This window comes from Arachis ipaensis, chromosome B7, assembly GCF_059453495.1.
Source record: "Arachis ipaensis isolate K30076 ecotype BB chromosome B7, ASM5945349v1, whole genome shotgun sequence".
Taxonomy (NCBI): Eukaryota; Viridiplantae; Streptophyta; class Magnoliopsida; order Fabales; family Fabaceae; genus Arachis; species Arachis ipaensis.
Window position 1 is genome coordinate 7,246,280 of NC_142442.1, and position 15,873 is coordinate 7,262,152.

The 15,873-nt window shown below is 30.8% G+C and overlaps 1 protein-coding gene and 1 long non-coding RNA gene across 3 annotated transcripts; one reads left to right on the forward strand and one right to left on the reverse strand.

Annotated features, from left to right (window-relative positions):
• Positions 1-2,716: 2,716 nt before the first annotated feature.
• On the forward strand, positions 2,717-4,943 carry LOC107609867 (uncharacterized). 2 transcript variants are annotated; one of them, XR_001613303.3, is made up of 4 exons: positions 2,717-2,906; positions 3,130-3,365; positions 4,145-4,337; positions 4,572-4,943. It is a non-coding gene; the product is annotated as an uncharacterized LOC107609867 (long non-coding RNA). The 2 variants fall into 2 exon arrangements; XR_015892440.1 differs by having other exon boundaries at positions 4,145-4,943.
• A 2,480-nt stretch (positions 4,944-7,423) lies between these two features.
• LOC107606715 (uncharacterized) lies at positions 7,424-12,625 on the reverse strand. Its single transcript, XM_088493689.1, has 7 exons — positions 12,026-12,625; positions 11,802-11,951; positions 11,234-11,371; positions 10,490-10,639; positions 8,904-9,116; positions 8,355-8,749; positions 7,424-8,094 (listed from the first exon to the last, which is right to left on the reverse strand). Exons 1-7 carry the CDS (start codon positions 12,588-12,590, stop codon positions 7,483-7,485), a joined length of 2,223 nt encoding a protein of 740 aa, XP_088349815.1. The 5' UTR covers positions 12,591-12,625; the 3' UTR covers positions 7,424-7,482.
• Between the last annotated feature and the right edge of the window lie 3,248 nt (positions 12,626-15,873).

Sequence of the window (15,873 nt, forward strand, 5' to 3'; positions counted from 1 at the left end):
AGACATCAAGTTAATCAATATCTGATCTTTTAGGCTTTTACAAGTTGCTGGTGGTAAGATTAATTCAAGAGAATATTGTAAGAACTTTTTCAAAAACTAATTATAAAATTAAATTTAATTTTATTCTTCAAGAATCATTGTATAATCAACTCATTAATATTGTAATTAGTACTTACCATCTTTTAATTTTATGTAATTGTTTCTTTAGGATCTTTATGGTTATATAAGATTATGTGGAGATCTTCAGCAATCAGTTCCATATGACTATGGTTGCTTGATCATTTTGATGTCTTCAACAGTAAAAAATTTTTGCTGCCAGTATTGATAAAACTCTTTAGAAGAAAATTGAATTCCTTTTTAGGGTTGGGGTTTCTGAAGTTTATCTTCCTGGAGTAATCAAAAAATATCTGGACTTATTTGTAACCGACACTGATAACACTATACTGCATTTGGAATTTTTTTTGTTCACTAAGTATATAATTGTTTATTTTTTTTATGGTAAATATTCAATTAGTTTTTGTTAGTAATTTGATTCAAATAGTTAAGGTTATTTATTGATACGAACTTTAAAAATAATTAGAACTAATTACAATGCAACATGAAAAAATTATTGTAAATAAAGAATTATATAATTAAAAAAACTGTTGTAAAAAGTCACAAAAGGCAATGGTATTAAAACTGTTGTCAAAAGCAGCTATAAAATGACAATGGTATTAAAATCGTTCCAAAAAGAAAAATAACACCAAAGGCAACGCTTTTAAACTGTTATCTTTGTGAATAACAAAACTACAACAGCTTAAAACCGTTGCCTATCCAGTTATAGTTTTAAACTGTTACGTCATGAAAGAGAACGGTTTTAAACCGTTGCCTATCCAGTAACGGTTCTAAATCGTTCCTTAAAAATTGTCGTCAAAACCGTTGTCTATGCCATTAACTATGGCAACGGTTTTTTGGTTGCCGTTGCCTTAGGTAAAAAATCGTTGCCTTTGAGCATTGGTAACGGCCGCATATACCACAGGTCAAAAACCGTTGCCAAAGCGTTGCCTAAAGTTTTAGGAACGGTTTTCTGATCTATGGCAATGGTTTTCGACCGTTGCGAAAACCCTTATTTGTTGTAGTGAGTTCATATTGCAACACAATTTATAATCTCATTCTTCAATGAGATAAAATAATGCAAAAGAAAATAGAATTAGTAGGTTAAGTATATTAATATTGTAATAAGAAAATAAAAATTTTATATTGTTTAGAATAGTAAATTTTGTATTATGTATTAATTTCAATTCTTCTATTTATCTACTTTAAAGAATTTTGAATGGCTAAATGTTGTAGTGAATTTGTCTAGTATGTCAATGAAAAATCAGCCCCTGTTAATAAAGAGATTTCTTCCATTATAATATTGAAGTCTACAGAAAATATTAAAATTAAAAAACTAACTGATAAACTAATATTTATATATTTTTTATAAAACTAACAATATTAAAAAAAAAACTAGAAGAGTTAATTTTAAGCAACGATTAGTTATTATTGTATGATTTTCAGGTCTCATATTATTCAAACCTAATATATTAATTAATACTGCGGAATACTTGTATATGTGCACCAAACTTCCCTTTTTTTAAGATTTTATCAAATTGATAATATGGTAAATACATAATAAACATATGTATCTTAAATTTGAAAACAACTATTATATACAGGACAGAATAATATAAATTTGTAAAATAACAGGTTCAGCAGGAAAAAGCAAGCAACCAAATACAGTATGAGTTTGATAAAATAAAAATGCTTTGTTGAGGTATATGACAGTAAAGGCACTACTGTATGTCTACAGAAGTAGATGAACTTGGGTCAAATTAAAACAAGAAGTTACTTGATAAGGAAATTCAGTTGTAACAATTAGAGTAGTGATTACAATTCAGTAAGGATTACATAGTTTTGTGATTAGGCTAATTAACAGAATTGGTATCAGCTTGCCATATAAATAGAACTTATATGCACTGCACCTTTCTCTGAATACAAGAAAACCTTAAAAAGAATGAGAAATTCAATTTCTCTCATATCATATCATCTCTCCTCTAATCGCCTTCATCTTCATCATTGTTACTCAACCATGCATGATGAATATATATATATATAGCTCAGATACCAAGATTCCTTAGATGCTCAAAAGCAACATGTTGTTAATTAAGAACAAGTCAGATGAGTTCCACATAACACATACATCTCTTTTTCACCCTCTAATTCTTGGTCCCAAATCTTGGATTTTTGCATGGTGTTGTTGGTTCATAATTGCTTTGATATTATTATAAATGAGATTAAATAGGTTTATTTTTGATATCATATTAGATCGGATATGTTCTGAACTTTTGATATCATATTATAATTGAGATTTTATTAATTTAATTTAATTCTAAAAATTAGTTTGAGAAGTAAGAGATATCTCATATTTATAAATTATCCAAAAAATATATTTTAAAAAAATATGGGACTTGTAACGACACTACTACATTTCACACATTTAGTAACATTTATCTTTTAACATTTATTAAAATGTTAGTAATTTTATAAAATTAAATATTAAGTAACATTTGTAATAAAGTGTTACTAAATATATTTAATTTTTATAAAAAGTTTACAAAAACTGTTACCTATTCCTAATCTCGTCGATAAAAAAATTCTTATTGCTCTGAAATCGAATCCACCATCACTCTCACTCTCACTCTCACTTTCATTCTCAGTGCTCTGGATTTTTCAATCTCGCTCTGCCTCCTCAATCTCTCAGATCTCCGAATCTCTCGATCTTGTTCTGCCTCCTCAATTTTTGGTTTTGCCTCCTCTCGATCTCTCTCTCTGCCTCGTTGATCTCATGCATGATTCAATCACACACTCAATCTCATTCCAATAAGGTAAGATTTGAAAGCTTAGGTGATTCTCTTTAAATTCCTAGGGTTTGATTTTCATAGTTATAGCTAATTCTTCAAATCTGATCTCTTCAAATCGAAAGAGTCGGAGTTTAGTAAAAATGAACTAATTCCCTCTTTAAATCTGTAGAAGTTTTAATCCAATTAGCTCCGTGACAGTTGAATAGCTAATTGATCTTAATGAATTTGTTGATTCGTGATCTAGCAGGTCAACTCATAAGAGATGTTTAATTTGAGAAGGTAGGAACCCTAAAATTGATTGCGATGGGGCGAGAAAAGATTGCAATTTGAAGGATCGACAATTCAACGAGCTGGCAAGTAACATTTTCGAAAAGAAGGAATGGATAGGTGAAGAAAGCTAAAGAATTATCCATTCTCTCTAATGTGAAGTGGATTGATTGTGTTCTCTAGCACTGGCAAGCTTTATGAATATGCAAGCACCAGGTAATTAATTAATTAATTAAAACTATTAATTAACTATCTATAATTACTTAGTCTCCTTCTTTTCTGCTCAAGCATGCAGAACAAAAATAAATGCCAAAAGTTTAAAATAAAGTAAGTTTGAACTACTAATTCACAAGCTCATATGTTGCTCTTTTTACGCTCGTACCTTAGATTAGATTATATATTTATTTCTTTCAATGTTGCTGATTTGTAGCAAGGATGAAGAATTAGATGCTAATTATATAGAGTAGCTTATGTTGATTTTGGGCTTAGTTTGCAATGTGATCTGACCCAAAAATCCTTTGGGGCAACCAAACTGGGGATTTTGCTGGAGCCTAGTAGTAGAAGCCGCAGGACTAGGTCAATAGGCCGGGACCAGTTGCTACATTTTATTGAGAGGTCGCTGTCCTTTAAATTCAATACACTTGTCTTTTATATTTTGTCCCTCACACTATCTTTAGTCACCAGAAGTTATCCTTGCTTAATGTGACAAGTAGCTGATATATCTTGTATGACAAAAGCTAGTTGCAATTGTGGACAAGTAGACTGATTGAGGCCCTAGTGAGAAAATGAATCAAACCGAAAAATAATACAATTTTGAAGCTCCTCTTGATTTTTATTGTTTATTTTATTATTTTTAATTTTTTTTGTTGTAATTGTTGATGGCAGCCACTTGAATGATGTGGCATCTTCCTAATTTCTTTTGTGCTTTTGGCTAGTTTATGATATTTTCACTTCTATTGAGTTTCACTTCAAACGTCTCTCTTATGTTTATGCAGAAATTCTTTTGTGGAGGAAGGTTGATATTTGGACCTGATGCTAGATCTCTGCTTGTCACCTTATTACTGATTATTGGTCCAGTTTTCCTCTTTTGTGTATTTATAGCAAGGCATCTTCGGCGTGAATTTCCTTCATACGATATTGGATATGCTAAAGCAGACAGAGTTTAGGGGTCCTACTACTGTTGGGCAGGTATAACATGATGTGAAGTTTCTTTTACTTCTTCCTGCTTCACCAGTGTTTATTTTCTTTTGAATTCTCATATGAATTATTGATTTATGAATAAGACTCTGACTTTTCCTTTTTGTTAGCATGAAATAAAATGATCGGTACATGGACCTAGTGTGCACCAATATAATTACATCTATGCATCTTGGGCTACACCCATGACTTTGGCTTTGTCTTGCAATACGTGTTTATTTTCAGATATCAGAGCATGTGAAGATGCTATTGTTTATTTAGATGCTGATTCTACAGAGAGTTTCTAGTTTATAGGGGCATATCCTATACTTCTTGATCTTGGAGCACAAGCTATCTGCAGTTTGAAAAGTATGTCAGTAGTTGATGTGGTAAGTAGTAGTTTCATATTTGATCAACATTGTCTTTACTCTGTGTACTTACAGTAGGATGTTTCACATTTGATTAATCATTGAAAGGGCAGAAAATGTAGTCCTTTTTCGGTTGGCAACACCCACAGTGACCAATTAATCCAATTCGGAGCCTAGTTAGAATTAAGGCTCTTCAATCTCCAAGGAGTGTGTTTAGTGAGAATCAAACTTAGACCTAATCTTTTTTTTAATAAAGAAGAGTATATATCTATAAAAAATAAAATAAAATTGAAGATTTACTGGTTGATGGCCAATCTTATAGTTCATTATTTCCATATCTAAACTTGTTACAGACTTTAAGTAACAATTAATTGAGGAAAGATATATGGTTTCAATCAAATACAAGCAAGTCATTAACATTTGTAACTGACTAGTAATGATCAGTGTATGCTAGGTTTAGAATTTTGTTTTTAGTTTTTGATATTGAGAATTGAAATTATCAAATAAATTCCAAGCAGAGATACCAATTCCAAGTTTTGGTGCTATATGAATTCTGGTGTCTTGTTGGCTTGATCATGATGTGTATTAATATACGTTTCTCAATTTCATCCACTAGCTCAGATTAATGTGTGAGCAAAAAATATTTGTACCTTGTATAATTGTAGCAACTCCTCATCAATTATAATAAACTTTAATTTATGGTTCGCTGTATAAGTGGCTGATTGGAACTCACATTCTAATCCTGCGGGAAAATTTTTGATTATTACATAAGTGATGTACATCGGTTTATTTTACGTTGCATGAGTGCACATCAAGTTGTTTGTCACTGCGTTATATTGAATATTCCCCCTTCTGATATGGCGAAATCATGCTCTGTAGCTGGCTCTAGATTTGTGAATGTTGTCTTATCAAGGAATTGGATAGCACAGGTGACTGCATTTTCGACCTTCTAGTTCTAAAAGTAGTATCTATAAGTAAGTAGCCTTTTATACTGTTATCTCCCCCCTTGATAACTTAGATTTAGATGGGACGTAACAAGTGTACCTTTTGACATCTGAATTACTGATTTATTGCACTGAAGAAATAATTTGTTTAATTTATAACACCATATGAAACGGTGGCTTCTGCATATGGCTATTATAGTAATTTTTCTATAGTAGTACATTGTACAGCTGGTGAACCTTAAAATTTCAAGTGGACAAGAGAAGAAATTATATGTATGTTCAAATTATTCTTGTGCAGGGTTAAGATTATTTTATTGTCCAATGTGTTACAGAGTTCAAGATACAGTGAATATATATAGAGTTCAAGATTTTTTTTTTTCGTTTATCATTTTATTTGCATCATGAAGCAAATTTGTACAATGATTATTGATTAATGAAAGAGGCTATAAAAATTTCATTTTGTGAATTTGTGAATTTAATGAAATATTTCATGTTGTAATAATTAATTTTAGTATATTTATATTGTGTATAATATAAAATATTAAATAGTATAATATAACTAAAAAAATGTTACTAAGATCTTTTGTAACATTTTTTAAGTGTTATAAAAAATATCTATGGTAATATTTTTTGAAGTGTTACAAAAAATATCTATGGTAATATTTTTTTAAATGTTACATAAAATATTTATTGTAACATTTTTTAAGTGTTACAAAAAATATCTATGGTAACATTTTTCTAAGTATTACAAAATATATCTATTGTAACATTTCTTTAAGTATTACTAAGAAAGGTCTATTGTAACATTTTTACTAAATATTATTAAATTTTTAGAAAAATGTTAGTAAAACTCTTTAGTAACATAGAGTATATTTAACATTTGTTAAAATGTTACTAATATACATAGGTAACATTTTAATATGATTTTGTAACATTTTTTAAATGTTAGTAAAAGTCAATTATGTAGTAGTGCGAATATAACAGAGAGAATGTTATGCCTCAATTAAAGCTTAAATCATACATTAATAAAACATATACCATACTTTAATTTAGTTTATTAACTGAGAAACAACCAACATATATGTAGAAAGTACAAACCACAAATGATAGGAATAATGGAATAGTATCCAAATATTTAGTATGGATTATATTATGTGTACACTAAAATTAATAATTAAAATTAATTATTAATATAAAATATATATTAAAATATAAATATATATTAAAAATTAATTTAATTTTTTTTACTTAAATATATTAGTAATTGATTTTAGTATATAAATAATATTTTTAATAGAGTAAAGTATTGTTTTTGTTCCCAATGTTTGGGGTAAATTCTATTTGTGTCCCTAACGTTTAAATCGTACTATTTGTATTCCTAACGTTTGTAAAAGTGATTCAATATTATCCTGCCGTCAATTACACATCATGAGCGCTTTAGTTTGAGTTTTAAAAATCTCTTCTTGAAGTTAGAATACACATGTTTGGGATAGAATCGATAATCTACTCCGAAAAATAGCTCATCAAATATTGAAACTAATTTCTATAACATTTACATAATTTACTTTTCTAGGGACATAATTGAATCTAAACATAAATAGTGGGTATAATATTAAAATCAAACACATCCAAGTGAGACCTAATTGAAAATGAATACATCCAAGTGAAAATAATTGAAAAATATAATCTGATTTGTTAGTATAATTAATAGTAGAATAACATTAAATCATTTATATAAACGTTAAAAATACAAATAAGATGATTTAAACATTAGAGACACATAGGATTTAGCCAAAACTTTGGAAAAAAAAACGACAATTTACTCTTTTTAATATAATACCAGAGTTATAACATATTACTATTTTTATAATTTGGCCGTGGCACGTTCTTGACTATGGCTATCAAAAGATCAACATAGAGTGGAAACTGCGCCACGGCAAAGAAAGCCACCGGAAAAGAAGTGGCTGTATAGAGAGGAAACAACAATGTCCTGTACTTGTGTTGGATGAGAAAGTAATGGCCGGAGTAAAATGCAACAAACATTGCTATGATAGACACAAAGAGTGAGCTCAACCCTACAAGAAGTTTCCACGGCAAACTCCGACGAAAATCGCTGGCTTCTTTCCGAGATGTCAGGATGGCCAGGAACATTATCAGTCCCGTCACGGAGAAGCAAAGTCCAATGAGGGAGGCGATGGCAAATGTATCGAATGCCGGTCGACCGGCTAGTGGTGCCTGGCCGTTGTCGCCGTTGCCTCCTGGCACTGAGCTGCTTGTAGCGAAGGACACACCGGCAATGAGCGCTGCCACCAATGAGAAAGATTCCGATGTGTCCTTCAGCCACTCGCTGCTATCTTTGATGAGATCTTTGTGGTCTTCGGCAAAGATCTCTCCGGCGGTTTTTTTTTCAATGTTATTTCTGAAGTAAAAGTGTTCCGGCACAATCTCATTAATATACTGCATGCAACAAGGTAATAGATTGTGTTACTTGTTCTAAAATACAGAAATAATCTCTGAATAAGTTTGGAATCTACTTTTAATTAGCACTCAATTTTCTTTCTTAATTCTAACTTTCTAGGATTTATAGTTTGAGATAAAATAGATAATTTTAAAATGTTAATTAATATTAATTAAAAAAAAATTGACTCTTTAATCAAATTTTTAATCTTTATATCTAAAATCATGTATGTATGCAGAATATGCTTCTAATGATATACCTTAAACCACTTGATTTCCCACATCATTTGCAAAGCAGAGCCAGCTATGCCCCAAGGCTTGTCCTTGCCAAGAGACTGTTTTGCTGCCAAGTGCAACATTGTGTTCTCCTTATAATCTGTTGCCAGCACCATGTTCTCCCAAACTTTTGGTTTCGAAGTCGATAGTATGTTCTTCAATTTCTCAATAACAAGGGGTTGCTTATTTATCACTGCCACCAGCAACACGTTTCGCTTCTTTAAGTTGGTGTTGTAGATGGCACTTGGTATCCTCGATTGAATCTCTTCCACCAATTCAACTATGCCGTACTTTGCTGCCACTAAGAACGGTGTCATTTTCTCCTCGTCGTCGTCATCTTCGTGTTCCTCCTTGTCGTCGTCATCATGATGTTCATGGGCTATCAATTATATATCACACTAAATCATTATTTTATATATATAGATGATCAAGGGCTTCAAGGCTCAAATAAATATTTATGTAATTATTAAATCATTTCTTTTAATTTATCCTCTAACTAAAATATATACTAGTCCACAATAGTACGCAGATACCTTCCGGCGGGTTCTGTCGTTGATTTAAAGCATCATTTGGCGGGTTCTGTCGTTGATTTAAAGCATCATTTATTTCGTCGAAGTCACCTTTCCAATCATCAGAGGGTTTACCGCCAGTTCCAGTGAATGCCTCAGAAGCGTTTTTCATGAGTGTCTTCAACAGTTGATTACTCCATTGGTGATTCTTCTTTGTCTTTCTTACCTTATTTAACACTTAACAACCATATGCAATAATTATTTGAACCAATATATCTTAATAATAATAATAATAATAATCATTTCAATGTAATCATAGTGTGAATAATACAGCTCTTCCTTTCGGTAAGAATAATGCAGACAGTGTGAATGGGTCTCTCTCTTATTCCCTCGTGCAATAGTCTTTTTAACACTTTATTATAAAGTTTTTTTTTATCTTTGGTTATAAAAACTCACACACTTATATACCTGGGGATGAAAATAGGCTAAGTGGTTTGTCATAAACCTGCCGTTTATTTTTTTATTTAACTAAATCTGTTATAAAATAGGCACAAAATTTTATTTTTTTAAAAGTTTTACTTTTTAAAAATTTTAATATATTAATAAATTAGTGGAAACTCAGGTGAAGTCGATTTTACGTGAAGTTGATACCTGAGAGCTATTAGATGATTTGACTGATTTGACTAAATTTTTATCCAGTGACTCTCAAATATCAACTTCACGTGTGGTCGACTTTATCTGAATTTTCACCTAATAAATCAGATTTGAACTCATTAATTAATTTTATTGATTTGACAAATTTATTTGAATCAATTAAAACATAATTACATATATAAATAATTTTTTATTATTAATAAAATAATTAAATATTTAAAAAATTTAAAATTCTTATAAATATTAAATATGATATATTATATATAAATATTTTTATTAAAAATATTTTTTAAATAATATTTTTAAATTTTTTTATTTTTATAAAAAATTGTCAAGTCTTTTAATAAGTTTCAAGTTAAATCAAACTGAATAACAAACAAAATTTAATACTTAAAAAAAAGTTTATAACGGACTACAAATTAAACCTAAATTAATTAACTATATTTATATGATAGATTTTATCTGTTAAAAACAAAATTTGATCTAGCTTATTTTCGCCCTTACTTATACTAACACTTTAAATTAGAAGATCTAAATAAATAATTCTAAGTGACTAATATTTTTTTATCTTATTTTTGTCTTTTAAATCAATATTAGTCAATTTTTTTTACTCTAATCCCTTGAGAGTTATATCCATAACATTCTTTTTGTTATGCTTAATAATAATAATAATAATCATTTCAATGTAATCATAGTGTTCTATAATCATCGTCAACATCTCCAACCACCAAGCCTAGCTACGAGAATGACGAAGAAATCAAGAAAACGAGTAGCTAGGAATCGCAACACTTTAAGTTGAAATAAATAATTCTAAGTGATTAATATTTTTTTTCTTGTTTTTGTCTTACTTTAATCCATAACATTCTTTTTGTTATGCTTATATGTAAGTGTTGATGGTGTGTTCAAATTTTGTTAATCCATCACTATTTAAAGAGTTAACAAGCAATAATATATACCTTGTCCAGAAACACCAACAGAAGACACGTATGCAGTTTTGATAGATTGGCAAATTACAGCATAGTTTGGTGGAAAGAATCCATCATATTTTTCTGAGGGGTTTTCTTCATCGACCTTGTCATCACTTCCCCAAGTAAAAAACAATTTGCCTGCACATAAACACAAGCATGTGTTTGCATTGCAACATAATTCTATTATCTCTAAGGCTATATATTTGATCATGAGAATATGATAAGATAGTATTTTAAAAATAAGATACAAAAAATAAAAATATAAAAATTAATGTTTTTATATTTTATTTAATGTTGAGTTAAAATAAATTATAAAAGTTTAATTTATTTTTATTTTTGTTCATTTAAAAAATTTATAAAAAAATATATTAATAAAAAATATATTTATAAAAATTAATAAAAATAATAAAAAAATAAAAAGTATATATTTTTTGTTAATATCGTTGTGTCTTTTCGGTCAGAATAAATATAAAATATATTAAGTCAATATCTTTAAAAATAATATCTATATTCAATTATTCATATATCATCCGTAAAACATCATTTGTATCTGAATATCCTATCCATAAACAAACGTAAGCTAAATGTTTGTCACCGTATTAAGTAATTAGGATATGTTATATACGAAAAATCAGTCACATCCCACCGGCGAAGCATGTCTCATATATTGAATTGGTTCAAGTAGATACGAGAGAGGAAAAGAAGGGATATAATGAAAATGTATTCACATACCAACAGAAATTAGTGATTTTGAGGATTCGTATAATGTGGTGTAATTCTCTGGAAGCAATTCTTTGGGTTCAGTTTTGTTCATCCTTTCCAAATACTTTTTCATTTTACTTTCGGCATCCAATGGTTCTACAAGTATACCTTTAAAAAAATGAAAAAAAGAATTAGTAGATGAAATCAATCATTTTAAAAAAAATAAATGATATTTAATTTGAACTTCATTTGAAAAAGAGTAAATAAATAAATATATATTGTAAACAAAAATAAAAAATAAAAATATTATGAAAAAAAAAAGAAGATTATTAAGAGCTGAATGTGAACACCCAAATATTTGCAATTCTATAAGTGATCACTTAGTATGTCCATACTACACAAAAGTTAAATAAATGGAACATTAATAAATCATAGCATATAATAATATAATATGAGAAGACATTACATCTAATTCAAAATCTTAAGATAATAAATTAATAGATTTTTCATTTTATAAACTTCTCACTCTTCCTTACTTTCTTTGATATGAGACTAAATTTCTACACTCTTCACACTTGCAACATTAATAATAACTCACAGTGGTAAAGGATTAACTTCCACCATGAAAATTTGATTCCACTTGGGAAGGCCAATGGCCTAGTAGCAAGGACTTTGAGAGGGGTGAGCCCTTTGTTGTTGCTGAGGGTAGCAAGTTCACCAAAATAATGCAGTATTATCACCGCTAAATCTGTTCCACCATAAGAATATATATGAACAAATTAGTTACTATAATAATTAAGCAATGAATTGAAGGTGGCTTACCAAAATGCTCCCTCCTAATAGCACAGTGGAGAATGGTATCTCCGTCATGGTCGCGGACAAGCTCCGGAAAAGTGATGGGGAGGCTTTCATGGGTGTGATGGAGGTAAGCGAAGGCTTCCTTGTGCCAATTAAGAGCAGCAAAAAACAATGGTGTCTCCCCTTTCTTGTTCTTCAATGTCCTCAATTCTATCCTCTCCGCCATGATGCACTTGCAGAGTTTCGCAAACCCCCTTGACGCCGCCACATGGAGAGGCGTGTCGCCGTGCTCATTCCCTATCTCCAGAGCACCCGTGTTATGCTCCACGATGTAATTCACAAGATCTTTAACAACTTCTTCTTCGTCCAAATCCACGGCCACGTGCAATGCCGTGTCCTTAGAACTGTTAACCGTTATAGTGTGTGCCTTTGGCTTTGACCGGTAGATCTTCCTTACTTCATCCCAATTGCCTTCTAATGTGTAATGCGCTAGCTTTTTACCCAATTCATCTTCTGTCTCAACTTCTTCGGATATTTCTTTGCTTATTATGGATTTGTTTGGTGATGAAGTCATCATAGGGGACGACATTTTTCGCCAAATATTGCAAATTCTAAGGCTTTGGGACTTATGTTATACTTAGTATAGTTCGCATCTTATGTATATTATTTGTATTCCTCGAATCTAATGCTTTTAGCTTTATTTAGATCACAAGGGAAGAATAATATATTATTATAACTTTTGAGGGAAGCTCCTTCATGTCATCAACACTCTCATAAATACTCAAATGAGAATATCTTTATATAGAAGATGATTAGCTAATAATTATTAACTAATTTAACATATTTAATTAAACTAATTAACATAATATATAAATCAAAATTTTAGGTAACACCTTAATTTCCTTTCTTCTTCTATAATTAATATATAGCCATCACTTTTAACCTCTAAGATATAATAACAAAGTATAAATTATAAAACAAAAACACAAATTGCATCAATTTTCTGAAACTTCTTTCTCTTATTAAAATTAGACTTACCATACTTAATAATTAGGGTAAAGTATACTTTTTGTCCCTAAAGTTTGATAAAAGTTTTTAAAATATCCTTAAATTTTATTTTGTTTCAATTTTGTCTCAAAAATTTTCGATTTGCATCAAAAATATCTTTGACGGCTAATTTTTCAAAAATTTTAAGACCGATTCAACAACAATTTCACAAGAACAACGTATCAACACAAGTAAATCAAGAATAATTTTTATACATTATTATTAGATTAATCTTAAATTTTTTGAAAATTTAGCCATCAATAATATATTTAATGCAAATCAAAAAATTTTTGAACAAAATTAAAATAATAAAATTTAAGAATATTTTTAAAATTTTTGTCAAATTTTAAAAAAGAAAAAAACTTACCTAATAATTATATCATCGTGTTTCAGGTGGAGCAACACTCTTCTTTAACCCCCACCCCACCGGCCCCACCCTTTTCTTTCTTTGTTTGCCTTTCTCTTTTTTTTACCTTTAATTGTTAGAATCAAAAGAAATAAAAAGGAAGCACAGTGTAGTACGGGCCATAATACTATTGAAGGAAAGAATTATTCACCCGTGTTGTTATAGCCAAGCTATTTTTAGGGAGCACAAGCTTATCTTTTGAATAAATGACCATTTGTATTCATGACAGATAAAAATGCTGACATTTGTATTTATGATAGCCTGAAACTAAAGTTATACCCATGATAGATACCTTCCGTATGACAAAAGTGTCCTGACTTAGATCTGAACTTGGTTCGTGGGAATCCGATCTTACGTGGTACTCTTTACCTTATCTTCAACCCCTCTCTCTCTCACTCACTCTCTCTCTCTCCAAACCCCACTCTGGCCCCTTCTTCCTCAACACTCGCTCCCTCACCATCCACTCCGCCCTTCACGCCGACGAAGCCATCCTCTTCTCCCTCTCCACCACCTCTGACTCCATCAAGGATACCCTCCTCACTCTCATGCTTTCCAACCACTCTTCCTTCATCCTCACCTTCTTCACCTCCCCTTCCTCTTCCGCACTCCAACGGCTCTTTCCTCCACAAAACTGCAACAAAAACCCACCCTTACGTCTACACTCAGTGCCAAGCCATCCATGCGCGCTCTATCTTTCCCTCCCACAACATTTCTATCTGAACGATTTGTTACTCTGCCATCCTCAGCATCCCTTCCGAGCTCTCCGCAGTCATGGTTGCAAAATGCGTGATGACAACGCTGCTGCCCTCGCCTCATTAAACTTGAACTGGGAAAGGTTTGATCTTTTGGTGCTGTCGCCGAGTTTTTCTTACGGCGGAATGGAGAATCCAAAGATGGTTGTCACAGAATTTTGGAGGTGAACCAGTGAGGAGCAAGATTCGAACTTTACCTCTCACGAAATTAGGGTATTCAGGGTTTTGCTGGAGCCATTGTTGGCGTTGTTGATCCCAATCGAAGATCTTGGGGCCTAAGGAGAAGACGGCGGTGGCGTTGGGACTGAAAGGGGTGTCGTTGTCGTCGGGGTCGGAGTCAGAGCGGATCTCAGCGAGAATGCGATTAGTCTCCTCGATGAGGCTCTGGTTGACGGCATCAGCGTCGGAGGAGGAGAGATTGATGCCGATGGTGCTGGAATGAATGAGAGAACTCATGCTTTATCTGTGAACTAATACTATATATTGATACCCTTTATTGCAAAGATTCTGTTTTTGGTTTTTGAATTTGGATTCTCTCATTTATGAGTTCTCTTATGAGAATAGTTGTGTGAAATACTGAATATGGTTCTTATTTTTGTTTCAATCACAGATTACTTTGGTAGAACTAGTTGATTTTTTGAGAATCAGGACTTCCATTTTTGGATAAAAGCAAGTCTCTTTGAATTCTTTACCTTGAATTTTTTACTCCGAAGGATTATAAGAACTAGAAAAGTATAGGAATTGGTCTAACGAGAAGGTAGATAGAATTCAAGAGCTTTAGCCATGTCTATGGCATTACAATGGGTTGTTACCTCCACCAGCTTAGAGGTCTCGAGTTCCATGGGCTTTCTTCACTCTGTCCAAGAGGTGAGGCTCTTAGATTCTTCCAAGTTTATGTCCTGGGACTCTGGGTCAATTCGAGTATGAAGAGTGTGAGTGAAAGAGAGAGGGGTTGAAGATAAGGTAGGAAGTGCCACGTAGGATCAGATTCCCACGAACTAAGCTCAGATCCAAGTCAGGGCACTTTTATCACACGGAAGGCATCTATCATGGGTATAACTTTAGTTTCAAGCTATTATGAGTACAAATGTCAGCGTTTTTATCTGTTATGGGTACAAATGGTTATTTATTCCGTATCTTTTTATCCCTCGTTTCTGATTGTAAAATTTGTTTCTAATATTAGCTCTTACTTTTTTTTTAATTATGGTCTATATAATTGAGAGATATAGGTATTTGTGTGCATCCTTCTATTAATTCAAATTTTAAGGAATAATTTTATGATATAATATAAAAAATTTTATGATCTGAAAATTTAGATTCAATTTTTGTAATTCTAAAAAAAAATGGCATATGACCAATAATAAAAAAAAAAGCCTATAAAAAATATATAAATTTAAAAAGAGATTTTTATGTGAAGAAATATGTTAGAGATATAGTTATTTATATGTCTCTTTTTGTTATTTTAAATTTTTTAGATAAATAATTTCATAATATGATATCAGAGTTTCTATAATCTAAAGGTTTAGAATTCGATCCTTGGTAATTCCAAAAGAAAGAATTTTAGTATAAAACAAATAAAAATAAAACATACTCAAAAAAATTATGCAAATTTAAATTTTTAAAAAAAGTAATTTTATGATAATATATCTTTTGTGAGATTTATTTAA